The 14900-nt window shown below is 30.8% G+C and overlaps 1 protein-coding gene across 2 annotated transcripts in view; it reads left to right on the top strand.

Moving 5' to 3' along the window:
• The window catches only part of LOC110999222, a 95930-nt gene that overhangs the window by 65518 nt on the left and 15512 nt on the right, over positions 1–14900 (top strand). For both annotated transcript variants that reach the window (XM_022268179.2, XM_045631134.1), the window contains exons 5-7: positions 4112–4203; positions 6144–6281; positions 7342–7419. In XM_022268179.2, the coding sequence (XP_022123871.1) occupies positions 4112–4203; positions 6144–6281; positions 7342–7419 (308 nt within the window). The remainder of the gene's footprint in view (positions 1–4111; positions 4204–6143; positions 6282–7341; positions 7420–14900) is intronic.

The following is a 14900-nucleotide window of genomic DNA, read 5'->3' on the forward strand; positions in this document are numbered from 1 at the left end:
CAACATTTTCATTAATGTAAGTAATATTAATAATAATAATAATAATCGTTTGCCCCCTATTATATTAAAAAAATGTTGAAAGACCGTTTCGCCTTTTCAATAGACCATTAAAAGTAGCAAGCAACTACAAAAATCTTGATAAAGAGACTAGAGATGTATTATTATAATTAACCTAGTATCTCCTTTGTGAAGAAGCGGAAAGTACTATTACAAGTAAACACTGTTTTAAACTAACTTCGTAGCTAATATGCGTCCATTAGGAGTAATGACGCCATCACTGTAGTATCATTAATTCGATAGTTAAAACGACCATTCTTGATATTTACGGTTGGAATACGAATTGTTGGAATTTTCAATAATGTTTTAGTACTGAGTTTCCTTTGTAATCTATGTTCCTATTATTGTATAAAGAAAATGTAAAATAATGAAAAATTCAATATCTAACTAATCATTCATCATAGGAATACTCTTAGTTATATATTAAAAAAGATAATATTTATATCTTTAGAAGAAACTGTTTATTTATAAAACAATTTAGAATTGCATCGTTTTATTTTGTCCCTTTTCATAGCAATGTAAAGCCGGTTTAACAACTAGAAACAAAATAATACTTAGTGGAAGGTGATTATTATTAATTAATTTTCCTCCGTGCTGGTTAAAAAAAAGCTGTTACAGTACGAAAGTCTATATGGTTGGGTGTACCCAACAAACCACAGCTAAAAAAGCAGTTTTAGTTGTTATACAGGGATAAATGTTAAAGCCAGACACTAGTCGTAATATTATGTATAAAGAAATATAATAAACTACGTACAAATATAAAAAAAAATTACTTCTTTCATTACATTCAAAACATCCCTCTCACCTTACTCACAGGGAGAACACTTGAACACTTCACACCATAATAAAATTACTTATTAAATTGATTGTAAATTACAACATATAAGTTTCGCCAATGAGTCATGAACTTGATGCTAGAGTTTTTGTCTAATATATTTAAGGGGTTAGGCGCTGTATGCTGAAAATCAGGTTCATACCTAGTTCAGCGTCAGATAAACCTGACTAATTTTGTTTATATAACTAGCGCAATTAGATATAATCTTTTCCTGTGAAGCAAACTTGAAATAAATTATTATTATTATTTATAATATAACACGCTTCCATTATCGAACTTTTACGAGTTATTAAGTACAAAATGCAGTGGAAGTCGATTAATTTTCATCATTTCTGCTCGTGTAATGCGATATGTGGTGTTAAAATCTTATGACCTGGCAACACGCCAGACGGTTCATTTACCGGGATGATCTTCCTGATGCACTTTTAGCGTGTTATTTACGGACGGTTCATATTTCTTCTTATTCTGTATGTTTCATCTATGTCTGACTCTGTTAGCAATGAAGTTATGACAGTAAACAGATTGTAGTTAAATTAAGCATAAAACTCGCACATCATTATCACAATTAGGCGTTTGTATTAGTATGCTGTGGCAGATTACACTTTTTCATATGCTACATGTTTTAAAAAAAATCTCAGTCTGTTAGTATATGGGAGATATTATTCAAATGATCAGTGTGGGCTTAGTGGTGACAGCGCCCGTCGCTCATTCCTGAAGTTGTAGGTTCGATCTTCAGCTGCGCACCACTTTCTATGTATTCAACACTCGCATAATGTGAATGAACCTTCTTTTATTTATTTACTGTAATAATCTTAAATAGAAAAAAAGTTGGCGTGGTGAAAATACAAACTGTTGACACAATTTTTCTGTCCACCAGGACGTCGAACATATTTCAATAATTAACGTATATAAGGCCTAAGGCCAGTGTTAAAATATCCAATTGTTATAAGAGAATAAAAGCATCAATTAAAATTACCCAGGATATCACAAGATGATTATCTCATCCTTTGCAGTTCCACCAGGCTATGAATAATTTAATTGTTTATAGTCTTAAAACAACATGTATTACACACATACCCATACACATCAAAGATTGTTGTAAAGAATATCAACATTTTCATTAATGTAAGTAATATTAATAATAATAATAATAATCGTTTGCCCCCTATTATATTAAAAAAATGTTGAAAGACCGTTTCGCCTTTTCAATAGACCATTAAAAGTAGCAAGCAACTACAAAAATCTTGATAAAGAGACTAGAGATGTATTATTATAATTAACCTAGTATCTCCTTTGTGAAGAAGCGGAAAGTACTATTACAAGTAAACACTGTTTTAAACTAACTTCGTAGCTAATATGCGTCCATTAGGAGTAATGACGCCATCACTGTAGTATCATTAATTCGATAGTTAAAACGACCATTCTTGATATTTACGGTTGGAATACGAATTGTTGGAATTTTCAATAATGTTTTAGTACTGAGTTTCCTTTGTAATCTATGTTCCTATTATTGTATAAAGAAAATGTAAAATAATGAAAAATTCAATATCTAACTAATCATTCATCATAGGAATACTCTTAGTTATATATTAAAAAAGATAATATTTATATCTTTAGAAGAAACTGTTTATTTATAAAACAATTTAGAATTGCATCGTTTTATTTTGTCCCTTTTCATAGCAATGTAAAGCCGGTTTAACAACTAGAAACAAAATAATACTTAGTGGAAGGTGATTATTATTAATTAATTTTCCTCCGTGCTGGTTAAAAAAAAGCTGTTACAGTACGAAAGTCTATATGGTTGGGTGTACCCAACAAACCACAGCTAAAAAAGCAGTTTTAGTTGTTATACAGGGATAAATGTTAAAGCCAGACACTAGTCGTAATATTATGTATAAAGAAATATAATAAACTACGTACAAATATAAAAAAAAATTACTTCTTTCATTTCATTCAAATCGAAGCTAAGTGAATATGCTAGACAAAATTACTTTCAATTTCATTTCTTTGGTTACTTTTGCTTTTAAGTTTATTCCATGTACTATTTATCTTTTTCCTGTGATTATTGTATAAGAACGACTACAATGTAATGTTAAACAAGTGTTGTCCTCATGCAAGTGACATTTTTGTCTGTATATTTTACAGTATATATAATCAATTAAAAAAGCTTTATTACCACATACATCTTTAAACATAGGTACTTTAAACACTAATATAGAAGATCTTAAAGTAAAACGAAGGCCATCATTTAAGGATCCACCGCAACCTGCAAAACAAACAGATCTACATCTTAACATTAAATAAAGTGCGGCTAGGAAACATTAACAAACCATGAATGGTTATTATAATCAACGAATGAAATAATCGCGAGCCCTCTAGCATCGAGAGTGTCCTTGGGCGGCGGTATCACTTAACATCAGGTGAGCCTCCTGCCCGTTTGCCCCCTGTTCTAGAAAAAAAAAACAAATGCAGCTATTTGAAAGTCAGGTGCCGTCATCTGTTGCTAAATGATCGACCTTTAATCATATTCAATCAACACTATCATTGATTGGACGTGAAATTGTAAACGATAGGCCTAATTGAACGCAACAACGTCATGACAGTAATTAACACGTCAATTACTCTATAATTTATGTGCATATTCTATTAACAGGCTATTATCATGTCCATAGGGTATTCCGTATTGATTGGGTCTAATGCTTTTTATTGCAAGATTTCAATGTACAACGTAATTTATAAATGGCTGTACTATCTTTAACCCTGACATTTGAAGTTTTCCGTCAGAACATTAGTTTTATTTGCCATCTACGGTAAAGAAAAACATCTTTAAATTTCCAATAAGAGTGAGAATCACTGAAAGCTGATCAAATATGAATAATAAAATATAACTATATTCTACAATATATTTTTTTAAAGATATAACTAATATGGTCCTGTTTAAGAAGAAAAGTGGTAAACGCCACTATAAAAAATATTAAACTTTTCCGAGCGACCTATATCCGTTTGGAGACAGAATTCTAAATCTTATACGCTTGTAATATAATAATTATTCTATAACGAGCGAAAACACTCAAATAAACAACAATTCGGAATATATAGACGTCTGACATTTAGATATAATAAATAACAAATATTTGCATACAACTAAGAATACCAATTTTGGTCGCGTGGCAAAACTGTAATATTCAAATAGTTAATACCGATATCTTGTCGTTGCAGAGCCACCGCGAACTTCACCTCAGCAGGACGGGGGCCTGGAGATACCCCGCTCCTCTGTGACACCGCCAGAACCTTCTCCGACCTTTCCTACGGTATATTTTCATTATATTTTGTTTGTGAAGGACAGTGTAGTTTGCAAGAATTATGTGTACAGGCAGAGGGAAGCGACGTTTCTCTATTATAGTGAGACACTAATAGGTTTCAAGATTATTATTGTGGTTTTAAGTTGCATTTAAACAAACGTTGTTTTCTCCGAGAGACTGGTACCTAGGAAGACAAAGACTTACTGGATAAAAGAGTACATAGTTGCTGACTCAAAATATTTCAAAGTAGCATGGTATAGGTATCTTTGTGATTTTCAAACCTATAAATCAGAGACGGTAAGTGTTAAAATATAGGTTGTCTACAGTTTATGCTGTATACTCTCTAGTAAAATTTGCGCCTTTCTATGACTATTAGAAACATTTCTCTTTGCTCTGTGACATAATAAAAGACAGGGGGACATAGTTTTATTTCCCAAAAGAAAATTTACACTATGTTAACAGTAAGAATAAATGTTTTAAAAATGTCAAAAATCGATAACATCGCTGTAACAGCTATTTATTACAGTCGTTTAAAAGATCCATACGAGAAAGCCAATCGATTGTGGTCCTCGATAAATAGACAAAATAAAACTGTTCACAATGTAACAATCATATTATATAACTTGATCGATACTTTAACAACCAATTATATATGAGTACAGATTTACATATACTTATGGGCTTATGTCAGATTTGCACTTGTAAGTTATTTCTTACGAAGTGATTATGTAATTTGTTTTGTATTATGTATTATATATAGGATAGGTATTACATATATATACGGTGTCTTGTCTCCTAGTGACTTAAGTCTGCAACTCTCAAGCGGAGTCGACTAAGATGAAAACATCAAAGATTGATCTCTGTTGCTAATAAAACAAAATTCTGAGGAAAGGGTTGTAGTTTACCTGTTTCATACTAGCAACAAACTGCCTTGCTCCTTATGAATCTGTGGTGTTTTTATGTGTTAATTCTTCATTAAACAAAGTTACTTTAAATTTAAAATAATTGCATAAATAAATTAATTGTCTTATCGCATTAGTGGATCAAGATTGATGTCGATACAAATAGAGCAATCACAATGATTAGTTTTTTTTTCAATTCATTGTTTCTACACTGTATGTACTCTCAATAAGTGGTAAATAGACTTCTGTATAGTATAAAGTATGTGATGAGAAAATTTGTAAAGATAAAATTAATTTATATTTTTTACCTATACAATGCTAACAATATATGGGTCTTGGCCTCATATAACACCTGTTTTCTGATATTTATTATTACTGAGATAAATTGTAGATCAGCCTGCTATATGACATGGAATTTTGGAACTGTGACATTCTGGTGTCCTCGCGATCTTTTCTATCATCGAGTATTAGAAGCGCACATAGACAGAAAGCCCAACAACATTGGTGCACAACCGGGAATCGAACTCAGTGCCGAGGGTCGTACAAGGTCGTACTATGACTATTTTATTATATGAATTTAATTAAGTATTATGTAGACGTATTAACGAGAAGCAATCTCATACATCTTTTGTCATTCTATTAAAAAGGAATTTTGATAGTGCAGGTTCCTATTTGTATTTTCTAAGAGTAAAATATTAACTTTTTTCGTTAATATGTATAAAAAATGCATGAATTAAATAAATATTTGTAAGAATACAACAGTAGGTGGTAGAAAAATGTATGAAAGGTAAACTTAACTAATTGATAAATTATTGTGGGTAAAAAAAATGTTTATAAACTAACAGTCATGATGCCATGTTGTCTGTGACAAGGAATAATTGATTAAATACGTTACATAGTAAACACATCGTATAATTAACTTAACATACGTAGAAAATCCCTAATTTCAGTAGATGTTTAGAATTATATACCTGCTTACGGCTATATAGGGTATTCACGTACCCTTGTCTGTGGTATCATAGAACATGATCTGTAAATAATTTTTAGATAAGAGGCGTGGAGATTGGTTTAGTAGTGTTAGTGCTGATTATATGGATCGGCGCTATCACTCTCTTCTTCAATCGTTGGGGAAAAATCCGGATGCTACTACCGTATCAACCGGATTACAAACAGGAGCAATTAAAAGTAAGTCATAAACAATATGTATTAAAAATTCTTAATCACTAATAGAACAATTTTCTCTATGAAATATAATTGTAAATATTATAGGATGAGTGGCTATCAGCGAAGCTTATATTATCACAGATTCAATTTGTAGCAGCTAGAACCTCAACTAGGCATATATTTCTAAGACTTGTTCTATTAATGAACGTTATTTAATTTATTATCTGGCGCAGGTGAATTAATTACATTGTTTAACATTTTCCATAGTCGTAAACATTTTGACAGGTTCAAGAATGTTCGTCAAATTCAACGCCATAGGATAAAGATATGGTGTGTTTTTACTTTTCAAAATTTCTTTCATCATTCCTAATCCAAGACTAATAATTATCTTTTAAAGTATTTTACTAAAACATTCCTTCTAGCAAGTACTAATGTCATTTATAAAAAAAATGTATATACAATGTTGAGCTATCCTTCAATAGACATCCAGTTACCCTCAGTTTCGACAGTAATCGTATAGCTTATGTAGCTCTGGTAATTTACTATACGAATACTATTCGAAGGGTCCTGCTTCCGTTTTAGTTTCAAATCAGCTCACCGAACCTTGATCGATATTTCCATACATATATTGTAACAATTCCATTGTATTGTTCGTGCTAAGTGGCTGCTACAATTAATCCATTATAACAGTAGGCTTTATATGTATATGGTTTGGCTGGCTATTCCCTTTGTGTATCAAATTCAAATAGATCCCTATATCTAGGTTATATATACTATAGAGATGACGATTCACTTCCTATTCCAATACTAGTATTTGTATAGTTATAGTAATATCATTACCTATGAAATATGATAGACAATTTCCATGTATATACTTTTAGCTATTTTATCTTTTTGTCATAGCGTGATCATAAACAGTATATAAGGCTAGACTAGACTTAGTATATCCCAAAAATCTAACATTTTGTGATCCTTAGTAACATTCGTAGTAAGTTTGTACCATACAATACTCGTAACGCTTTTTTAGCCATCATCAATAATGTAACTTTGTGCTGGTTTTACAATAATTTTATCTTCATAGGTGCCAGGCAGCAGTGCTCTAGCTGCCGCAACAGCAGCTGGAAATTGTGGGGCACATTCGGCAACATCTGCTTGTTCGGTATACCATTTTTAAATGTCATTAATACGCATGACTCAATGAAATGCTAAAATTTAATATTGCACGTATTTTTGTTACTAACATATTATCAGAATATGATTTATATAACAATTATGCATTAGTTTATGGGGTTTATATTCAATGCCAAGAGCTAAATGTCTAAGCTACTGAATCTATTTTAGTTTCGAAGATTTGAGAGATTGTTTTTCGCGAACTAGTAAGCTGCGAAATCGAAACCCTGTGGGGGTTGTGTGTGGGGATTTCGCTGGGAGAATATATATTCCTAACTTAAGGCCCGGCAATGCACCCGCTGGAATGAATGTCCATGGGGTGCGTTGAATGCCCCTTTTTGGGCGTCCCGTCAAAACGCATGAATGTCCTTACAGCATGAAATCATATTTGTCTTGACAGCAAATTTTGAAGTGAGCTCACACTGCACGCCATTGATGGGAGTTCATTTCATAATTGTTTTTTAATTAAATAGTCCTGAACTAATAATTTTCTTTTTTATGCGTTAGGAGCTTAGGAATCATAGTGATGTAAGAAATTTTAATGTTTTTTCATGTAGAATGTAGATTTTATCCGTATTTGCTGTTCAATTTGCTTCTAAATTTACCATCACTCACCCCCTAAAACTCAGCCTAAATGCATCGTATTAACTAAAGTACTCGTCTGACCCGTTTAATCTGTGTTAACACAATCTGACAGTAAGAGATACAATACTGTAGTTTGATGTGCCATTAGCTACTAATTTTGGGGGTAAATTACTAAGCGTAAAGACTTTTTAATCTATGTATCTAATATTTAATATTGTATATTTTTTACCACTTGTAATAAATACAAAATTAAAAGGCGGCAAATTAAGCACATATTAATAAAATTAATTATTTGATAAAAATAGTGACATATCTGAGTTGGGTTGGTAACATTATAAACGCGAAATTCTGTATGGATGGATATTTGTTACTCTTTGATTTTTATTTTAATATAGTATATACTTCATTTCAGAGTACAACCTTAAAGTTATACTCATCACTTGAGTGGCTAATTTATTTATAAACATCATTTGTTTTTAATTGCGTAACAAAGCTTACAATATAATGTCTAAATAATTCCACTATTTGACTAGTGACTTACCAAGGGCGGCAGTGACTCTCAGATTGCAGTAAGACAGCTAGCGTGATCCGAACCGCATTGCAGCATGACGAAGGCCATAGGAATCCTGCATGTTATTTTTAGAACAACGCCATTAACAAAACAATGACCAGTTCAGATGCTTAACCTTTCGTGTAGTTTATCGTCTCGGAAAATACACTATTATTCACAAAAAAGAGATTTCTCGAATTGACGTAATTTTTTGCATTATCCACTCAGCTATGAACGAATAATATTAGAAGTATAAAATGACTTGAAACACCAAATCAAATGTTTATCTATTTTTTTATTTACTATATAACTTTTTTAATTTGTATATTACATGTATGGGTTAGTATGATTTTATCAGTTCAAAATTTAATCTGAAAATTCTACAAAAAGCGTCTTAATAAGTTACAATAATTACGAACCAAAAATAAACAATTTTATTCTGGGATTACAGTATCTTCACATAATATAATTATTTAACTAATGTTTACAAATGTAGTAAATTCCATTTTAAAAGAGTAAAATAACTATCACTTAACATCAGGTGAGCCTCCTGCCCGTTTGCCCCCCTGTTCTAAAAAAAAATTAGTGTGGAGTTTCTTGCCCATTCTTCTCCATATGAAACCTTTTGGAAGAAGCAACTATAATCATATTTATTTATTTAACGTTCAAAAGTGCCATTTTAGGTGGTCTAATTGGAATAAATGTTTTATTTTGATTTGAACTGACTCGGTTAAAACTTGGGCTTCATGTTTCTGTTACTGTATCGTGATCATTTCGATTTCTGTTTCCGCCATACCCGTCCATGCCGTCGACCTTTTGTGTCAAAGGCATGCCAGTTTCCTCACGATGTTTATCTTCAACGCGCTAGTGTTAAATAGCTCAAAGACAGGAATTAAAGGGAGTCTCACGATGAAGCTATTTCTGCTCAATTATTACTATGACTACCTTTGTTTTTTAAATTGTATTTATTTTATAAGCTATCTAATGATTAAGTTGGCTTAAAATGATTACAATATTGCTTAAATTAAATAATTATTATAATTATTGCCACTGTAGTAGTTAAGTATGTCACCTCTATGGTTTTTACTTAACCTAAAATATTGAGTATTTATCAAAACCTTGGCAATTAGATAGAATTGCCGTCTCTGGAATTTGGTATGATTGGAAGCTAGTAGTGAATTTAAATTTAGAACCCTCCATACCTACAAGAATACATGAATTTTGATTTGATTTATTGTCGGCTTTATCACGTACCCTGAAAATCTCTGAAACCTATACATTTCTACATAAAGATATTCTGTTTGAACTCAAAACAGTTTCAATCGATAAACAATCAAGCAATGTATTGTTTTCAAATTAAATAAAGAACGTTATTGAACTAATTATATGAAGCGGGTAAATGTGGTTGTATTTTCGTTACAAATATATTAATTTCAGGTTATTAAAGTTATATTGATTGTGTGGTTTATACGCCATTGTTAATGGTATCAAATGAGTACTGATTTTTGAAATGTTGTGATAATTTTTATATCAAACATAATGTTTTTGGACATTGAATTTTTCATTCATTTTTTAAATAATGTGATGTAATTATATTAGATAGATTATATAAGACTGTTAAAATAAGACTTATTACGCTGTTTTAAGTAAAACCTTTACTTTATAACGATGTAAGTAGAATATGAGACAAACGAATTATGCTAAATTCTCAATTTAAAAAATTATTCTTATCTAAAAAATAATTAATTAAAACTATACATATCTATATCGTTTATGTATTACGTAAGCCTTGTAGGGGATAGGGGGGTTTGATTTTCTTATTTGATAATTCCGTCAACAGTAACTCTACTTTTCTACACATGTATTTTGAGAGCTTTGCTTACACTTGCGTGCAAGAGGAAGGGGGCAGAAATCGTAGTATATCTGTTTACGTAATATTTGATCGGAAGTCTGAATAATAACGCATGGAAATAAAAAAACTATCACAAACATTTTCATATTTATATATCGTGCTCTTGACAAGACTTTTGTAATATATTTTAATTTTTGTAATATATTTTATTTTATTGCGTAGTTATTTAATAAACTCTAAGTAATAATAAATAAACTTTTTATATAATATTCTTATTTGAATAAAATTCTTATCTAAAATGCGTCAAAGTTTAACGAAAATCGCGCAGATTTTTTAACTTTCTCGAACAAAACTTATAATTGATGGACTCAATGTGGGACTCATTAGAAACTTTCTTTGGGGTTTTACACAATAGTGGGCGTAGAAGAAAATCGATTCAAGTTCGTGAATAGTTAATCCAATAAAATCTGAATTAAATATAATTATACCTGGTAAAATCTATATACGGTATTTACAATATTCTTAACATATATAGTTATAATAATTAGAAATTAACAAAAAAAAAAAAAAGTTTGGTATTGGTTTTAAGTGCTAGGAACATTTATATTAAACCACTGCAAAAAGATTTTATTTGATAGACTCTTTCACAATCAACTGAAGTGTCATGCAGACAGCATTAGGTTAAGTAATCAGTAATAAAAGTATATTTCAAGTTAAAAAAAAGTATAAACGATTTGTAACTTTTAAATTAAAATTTTAATAGAATACTTAGAATATGCGCTTTCTGTGCTAAAAGCTCACGTCAGAATTAGGCGAACCTTAGATGTTACAGTTTTCATATAACACCAAAATAAAACATAACTGAGCTATTTACTTTTGATAAATACGGAAGTTAGTATAACAAAAACTTTAAAGACTTAGACATCATAAAACCTGAAACTATCACTAAACCGTTTTATTGGAGACAACTTTGTAGTGTAGTAATGTTATATGGTAGTATAAAACTGGAGGAATGATTACAAACCGGCACATATAATATATCTATATCTTATATGTTAACGAGTTATTGTTAAGAATAGCGGTAGATCAACTCGGTAACATCAACACGACAGTGTTTTTTTCCAATAGAAATGATAGCTTTTTGTATAGAACAGAATGCAAATGGGCAGGAACGTTCATCTAATGTTATGTGATATCGCCCATGGACACTCAATGCCGGATGTCTCGCGGGTGCGTTGCTGGCCTTTTAAGTACGCTCTTCGAATTGGTTCTAATAATCTAACGACTATGTCGCAAATTTGAAATTATGTGAAAAAACTTTATAATTTTATTAAAAGCGCCATTGAAATTATTTATGTCAAATTATATAATAATACCTACATAGAAAGCTATAACATAATATAATTTTAACAAAATCACCACTGTATTATAATTGTAGATTATGTAAATTTCAATAAAAAAACCCAGGATTCTACGCGTACGTTATGACACCACAAACGACGTACTTAAAAAAACAATTAATTACTCCTTACGCCTATAGATTTCTCCGAATTGCGGGATCTTTATTTTTATGGATTTTATGACAAAATAAAACCTGTTAAAGTAACTGCATATAAAAGGCATTGTGGCTTAACTGGCAATATTCTACATAAGCTTATGGCGTACTAAAACGGGATCTGGAACATAAAAAGCTTTCCATTCCGCCCAAAACCAACTTCCGATTGCTATCAACATGATTGCCTAAATATAAAATTCGCGTAAAAAACAAATAGAGTGAATTCCAAATTTGAAAATCCGACAAGTTTGGAAAAATCTAACCGTTCTTGTTCGAATATGCTGCCTCTAGGATTACGTGTTTTAAATGCTTATCAACATTTAGCTAATAAATTACAAACATTGGCCTAGCCTAATGAAAGGAAATTGGACTGAAGCAAGCCTTCTCAATAAATGTCTTTATATATTTTAATGTTACAACAGTATTATAATATAATCTTGTACAACTATATTAAATTCTTTGAGGATTTTTTAACTAAGCTAAAATAAAACATTCTAAAACAGAAACTATCCTGAACTTAGATCATAATTTATGCATTTGTATGTACACCAAGTGGCGCCACCTTTATGAGTGACTCACACTTCTTTATCTGTTTGATTATTTATTCAAAAGAGTGGCGGAACGTTCTCATACGCTCTTGGGTTTAACACAAGCAGTAAATGTAGAGTACATTTTTACAATTTATTAAATATTTAATTATATTTTGACTTTCTTATAATAACTGTGCCCGATCTGAATGAACTAACAATATTTTACTGTACGAGCCAGTATTGATAAAATTAGAAAATAAAATTCAGATTTTCAAATTAAAATTGAAATCGATTTTTGTTTAGTTTCTGATGTTTTTTTTAATAGTGTTTTTTTTTTGTTTTGACAAATAGTTGTTTTGTTTTGTTTAATATTAGATATCTTTGTGTATGTCATGTTTGCCTATAAGTGCTTGTCACATTTAAAATTGTATTTAGTGATTTTTTTGCGATGTGGTAACAGTGTGCCAAGCGTTGGCAAGCTTTTTATCAATAAAAAAAAATCAATTGATACACAGTCAAGGCATCATTTAACATTAGTGTTACTACGTGCTCTTAAACGTAGTTCCCTTGAAATTTGTCGCAAAGTTTCGTGTAATTTACGAGGAACAATGCGAATCATATCTAATGCAAGTACTGGAAAGTATCAATCTAATACATCTGTCTCCAATGTTGAACGAAATTGTCCAATTTCATTCTTCGTTAAGAACATTGATTGGATGACTGGCGGGTATCGCTATATTTTTAGCTTCGGATTTCTAGATCTGAGTTGATTTTAAAGAGACTTGACAGTGTTATTGTATTGACTTTATTTTATTTAATCTGTATTCTTAAACATTAAATATAATCAAAATCAAATAAGGCAACGCGTATTGTGTAGCTTTGGTAGGTTTTTTTATTTATTTATTATTTGTGATATTTTTGGTTAACGTGAGCGCTGATATGATCACTAGAAGCGTATTTCATCTTACAGTAAAAAAATAACTTTGCCACACACCACTACTATTCTTCTTCTTCTAGTCCTGTAACCCCTAGGTGGGGCAGAGGGCTTCCACAGCGAGTCTCCATCGCGTTCGGTCTTGCGCCTCGTGTTTCACCTCGCTCCAAGTCTTACCAGCTCTCTTTGCCTCGTCCGCTACTGTACGACGCCAGGTTTGTTTGGGACGGCCACGCCTTCGCTTTCTTTGCGGGTTCCAATCAAGCGCCTGCTTGGGAATATGATTGGGTATTCTATAAGAGTTTGATTTTTATACTATTTATCAGATAAAGGAACTTAATAATAAAACAAATGAATCTACAATCGTTTCAATATTTGAAAGAAAGATGTTTAATTAATATATGTAATAGGTACTCAGAGGATTGTAGGACAAACCTACAAAACTTTTTGATTACTCATTCTTATTAGGTAATGTATAAATTGTTCTACCCTTAGTGCAGTGCTTAGAGCGATTCTTTATCCCCTATATGAGATTTATATTACGCCAGTAAACTTAAGTTTATTTAACAAGAAAACATATTTGCACATACATTATAAACAACGATCTCAGTATGACATTTTTTATTAATGAAATACCGTAAACATATTATATAAAAAACAAATAAAAATATAACAAAAACTATAAGTACGCCATTAATAACCTCAAAGGTTATTTAGACCCGAGACCATTAGTGTAAATTTAATGTATCGTAATTCTGTTAGCCATAAAGATTCCCGAACGAGGTTTTAACGCCTTTGAAAGGAAAATTATTTCTGATGTTATTTTCTGATGAACATTTTTTGCTTATTTTTTACAATGATATTATGGGCTGCAATTTAAAATTTATTTTGCCTTATCTTAAAGGCAGCTTAACTGTAAATAATAATATAACTGTTTATCCTAATTCAAGATAAAGTCCAACCAACCAAAATTTCTTTGTGAAACTTAAGTTCAGTATTTAAAATAAATGCTCAAAATATTGTTTAAATTTTACTTTCTATAGCAGGTATCTTGGATTTTCTATCAAATAGCCTTCATTATAATACTGTTAATTGATAAGCATTCATACCCAGTATTAATATAAAGTACATACTGCAAGTTATTTAATCTCTTTGAAAACTAGAGCGTATATTTTCGTCGAGCTCTCCTCCATAGTATTAATTGATTATTTGGAAATGGCTTATAAACCCGCAATGCGCTCAACACTTTAATGACCGCGGAATATTTACATGCCTTTTTAAATAAAGAATTCGATTTATTTAAATAAGTACTGTAGTTTATGGCTTTGTAAATAAATTATATTTATGAAATAATATAGACTTTGATCTTCGTTGGTATATCAGAAACTAAATTTAAGTGTATTTTATCCGCGGATTATAAATAAGGATAATGATACTAAGCCCGATTAAAAACTTATACTTTTT

This window comes from Pieris rapae, chromosome 14, assembly GCF_905147795.1.
Source record: "Pieris rapae chromosome 14, ilPieRapa1.1, whole genome shotgun sequence".
Taxonomy (NCBI): domain Eukaryota; kingdom Metazoa; phylum Arthropoda; class Insecta; order Lepidoptera; family Pieridae; genus Pieris; species Pieris rapae.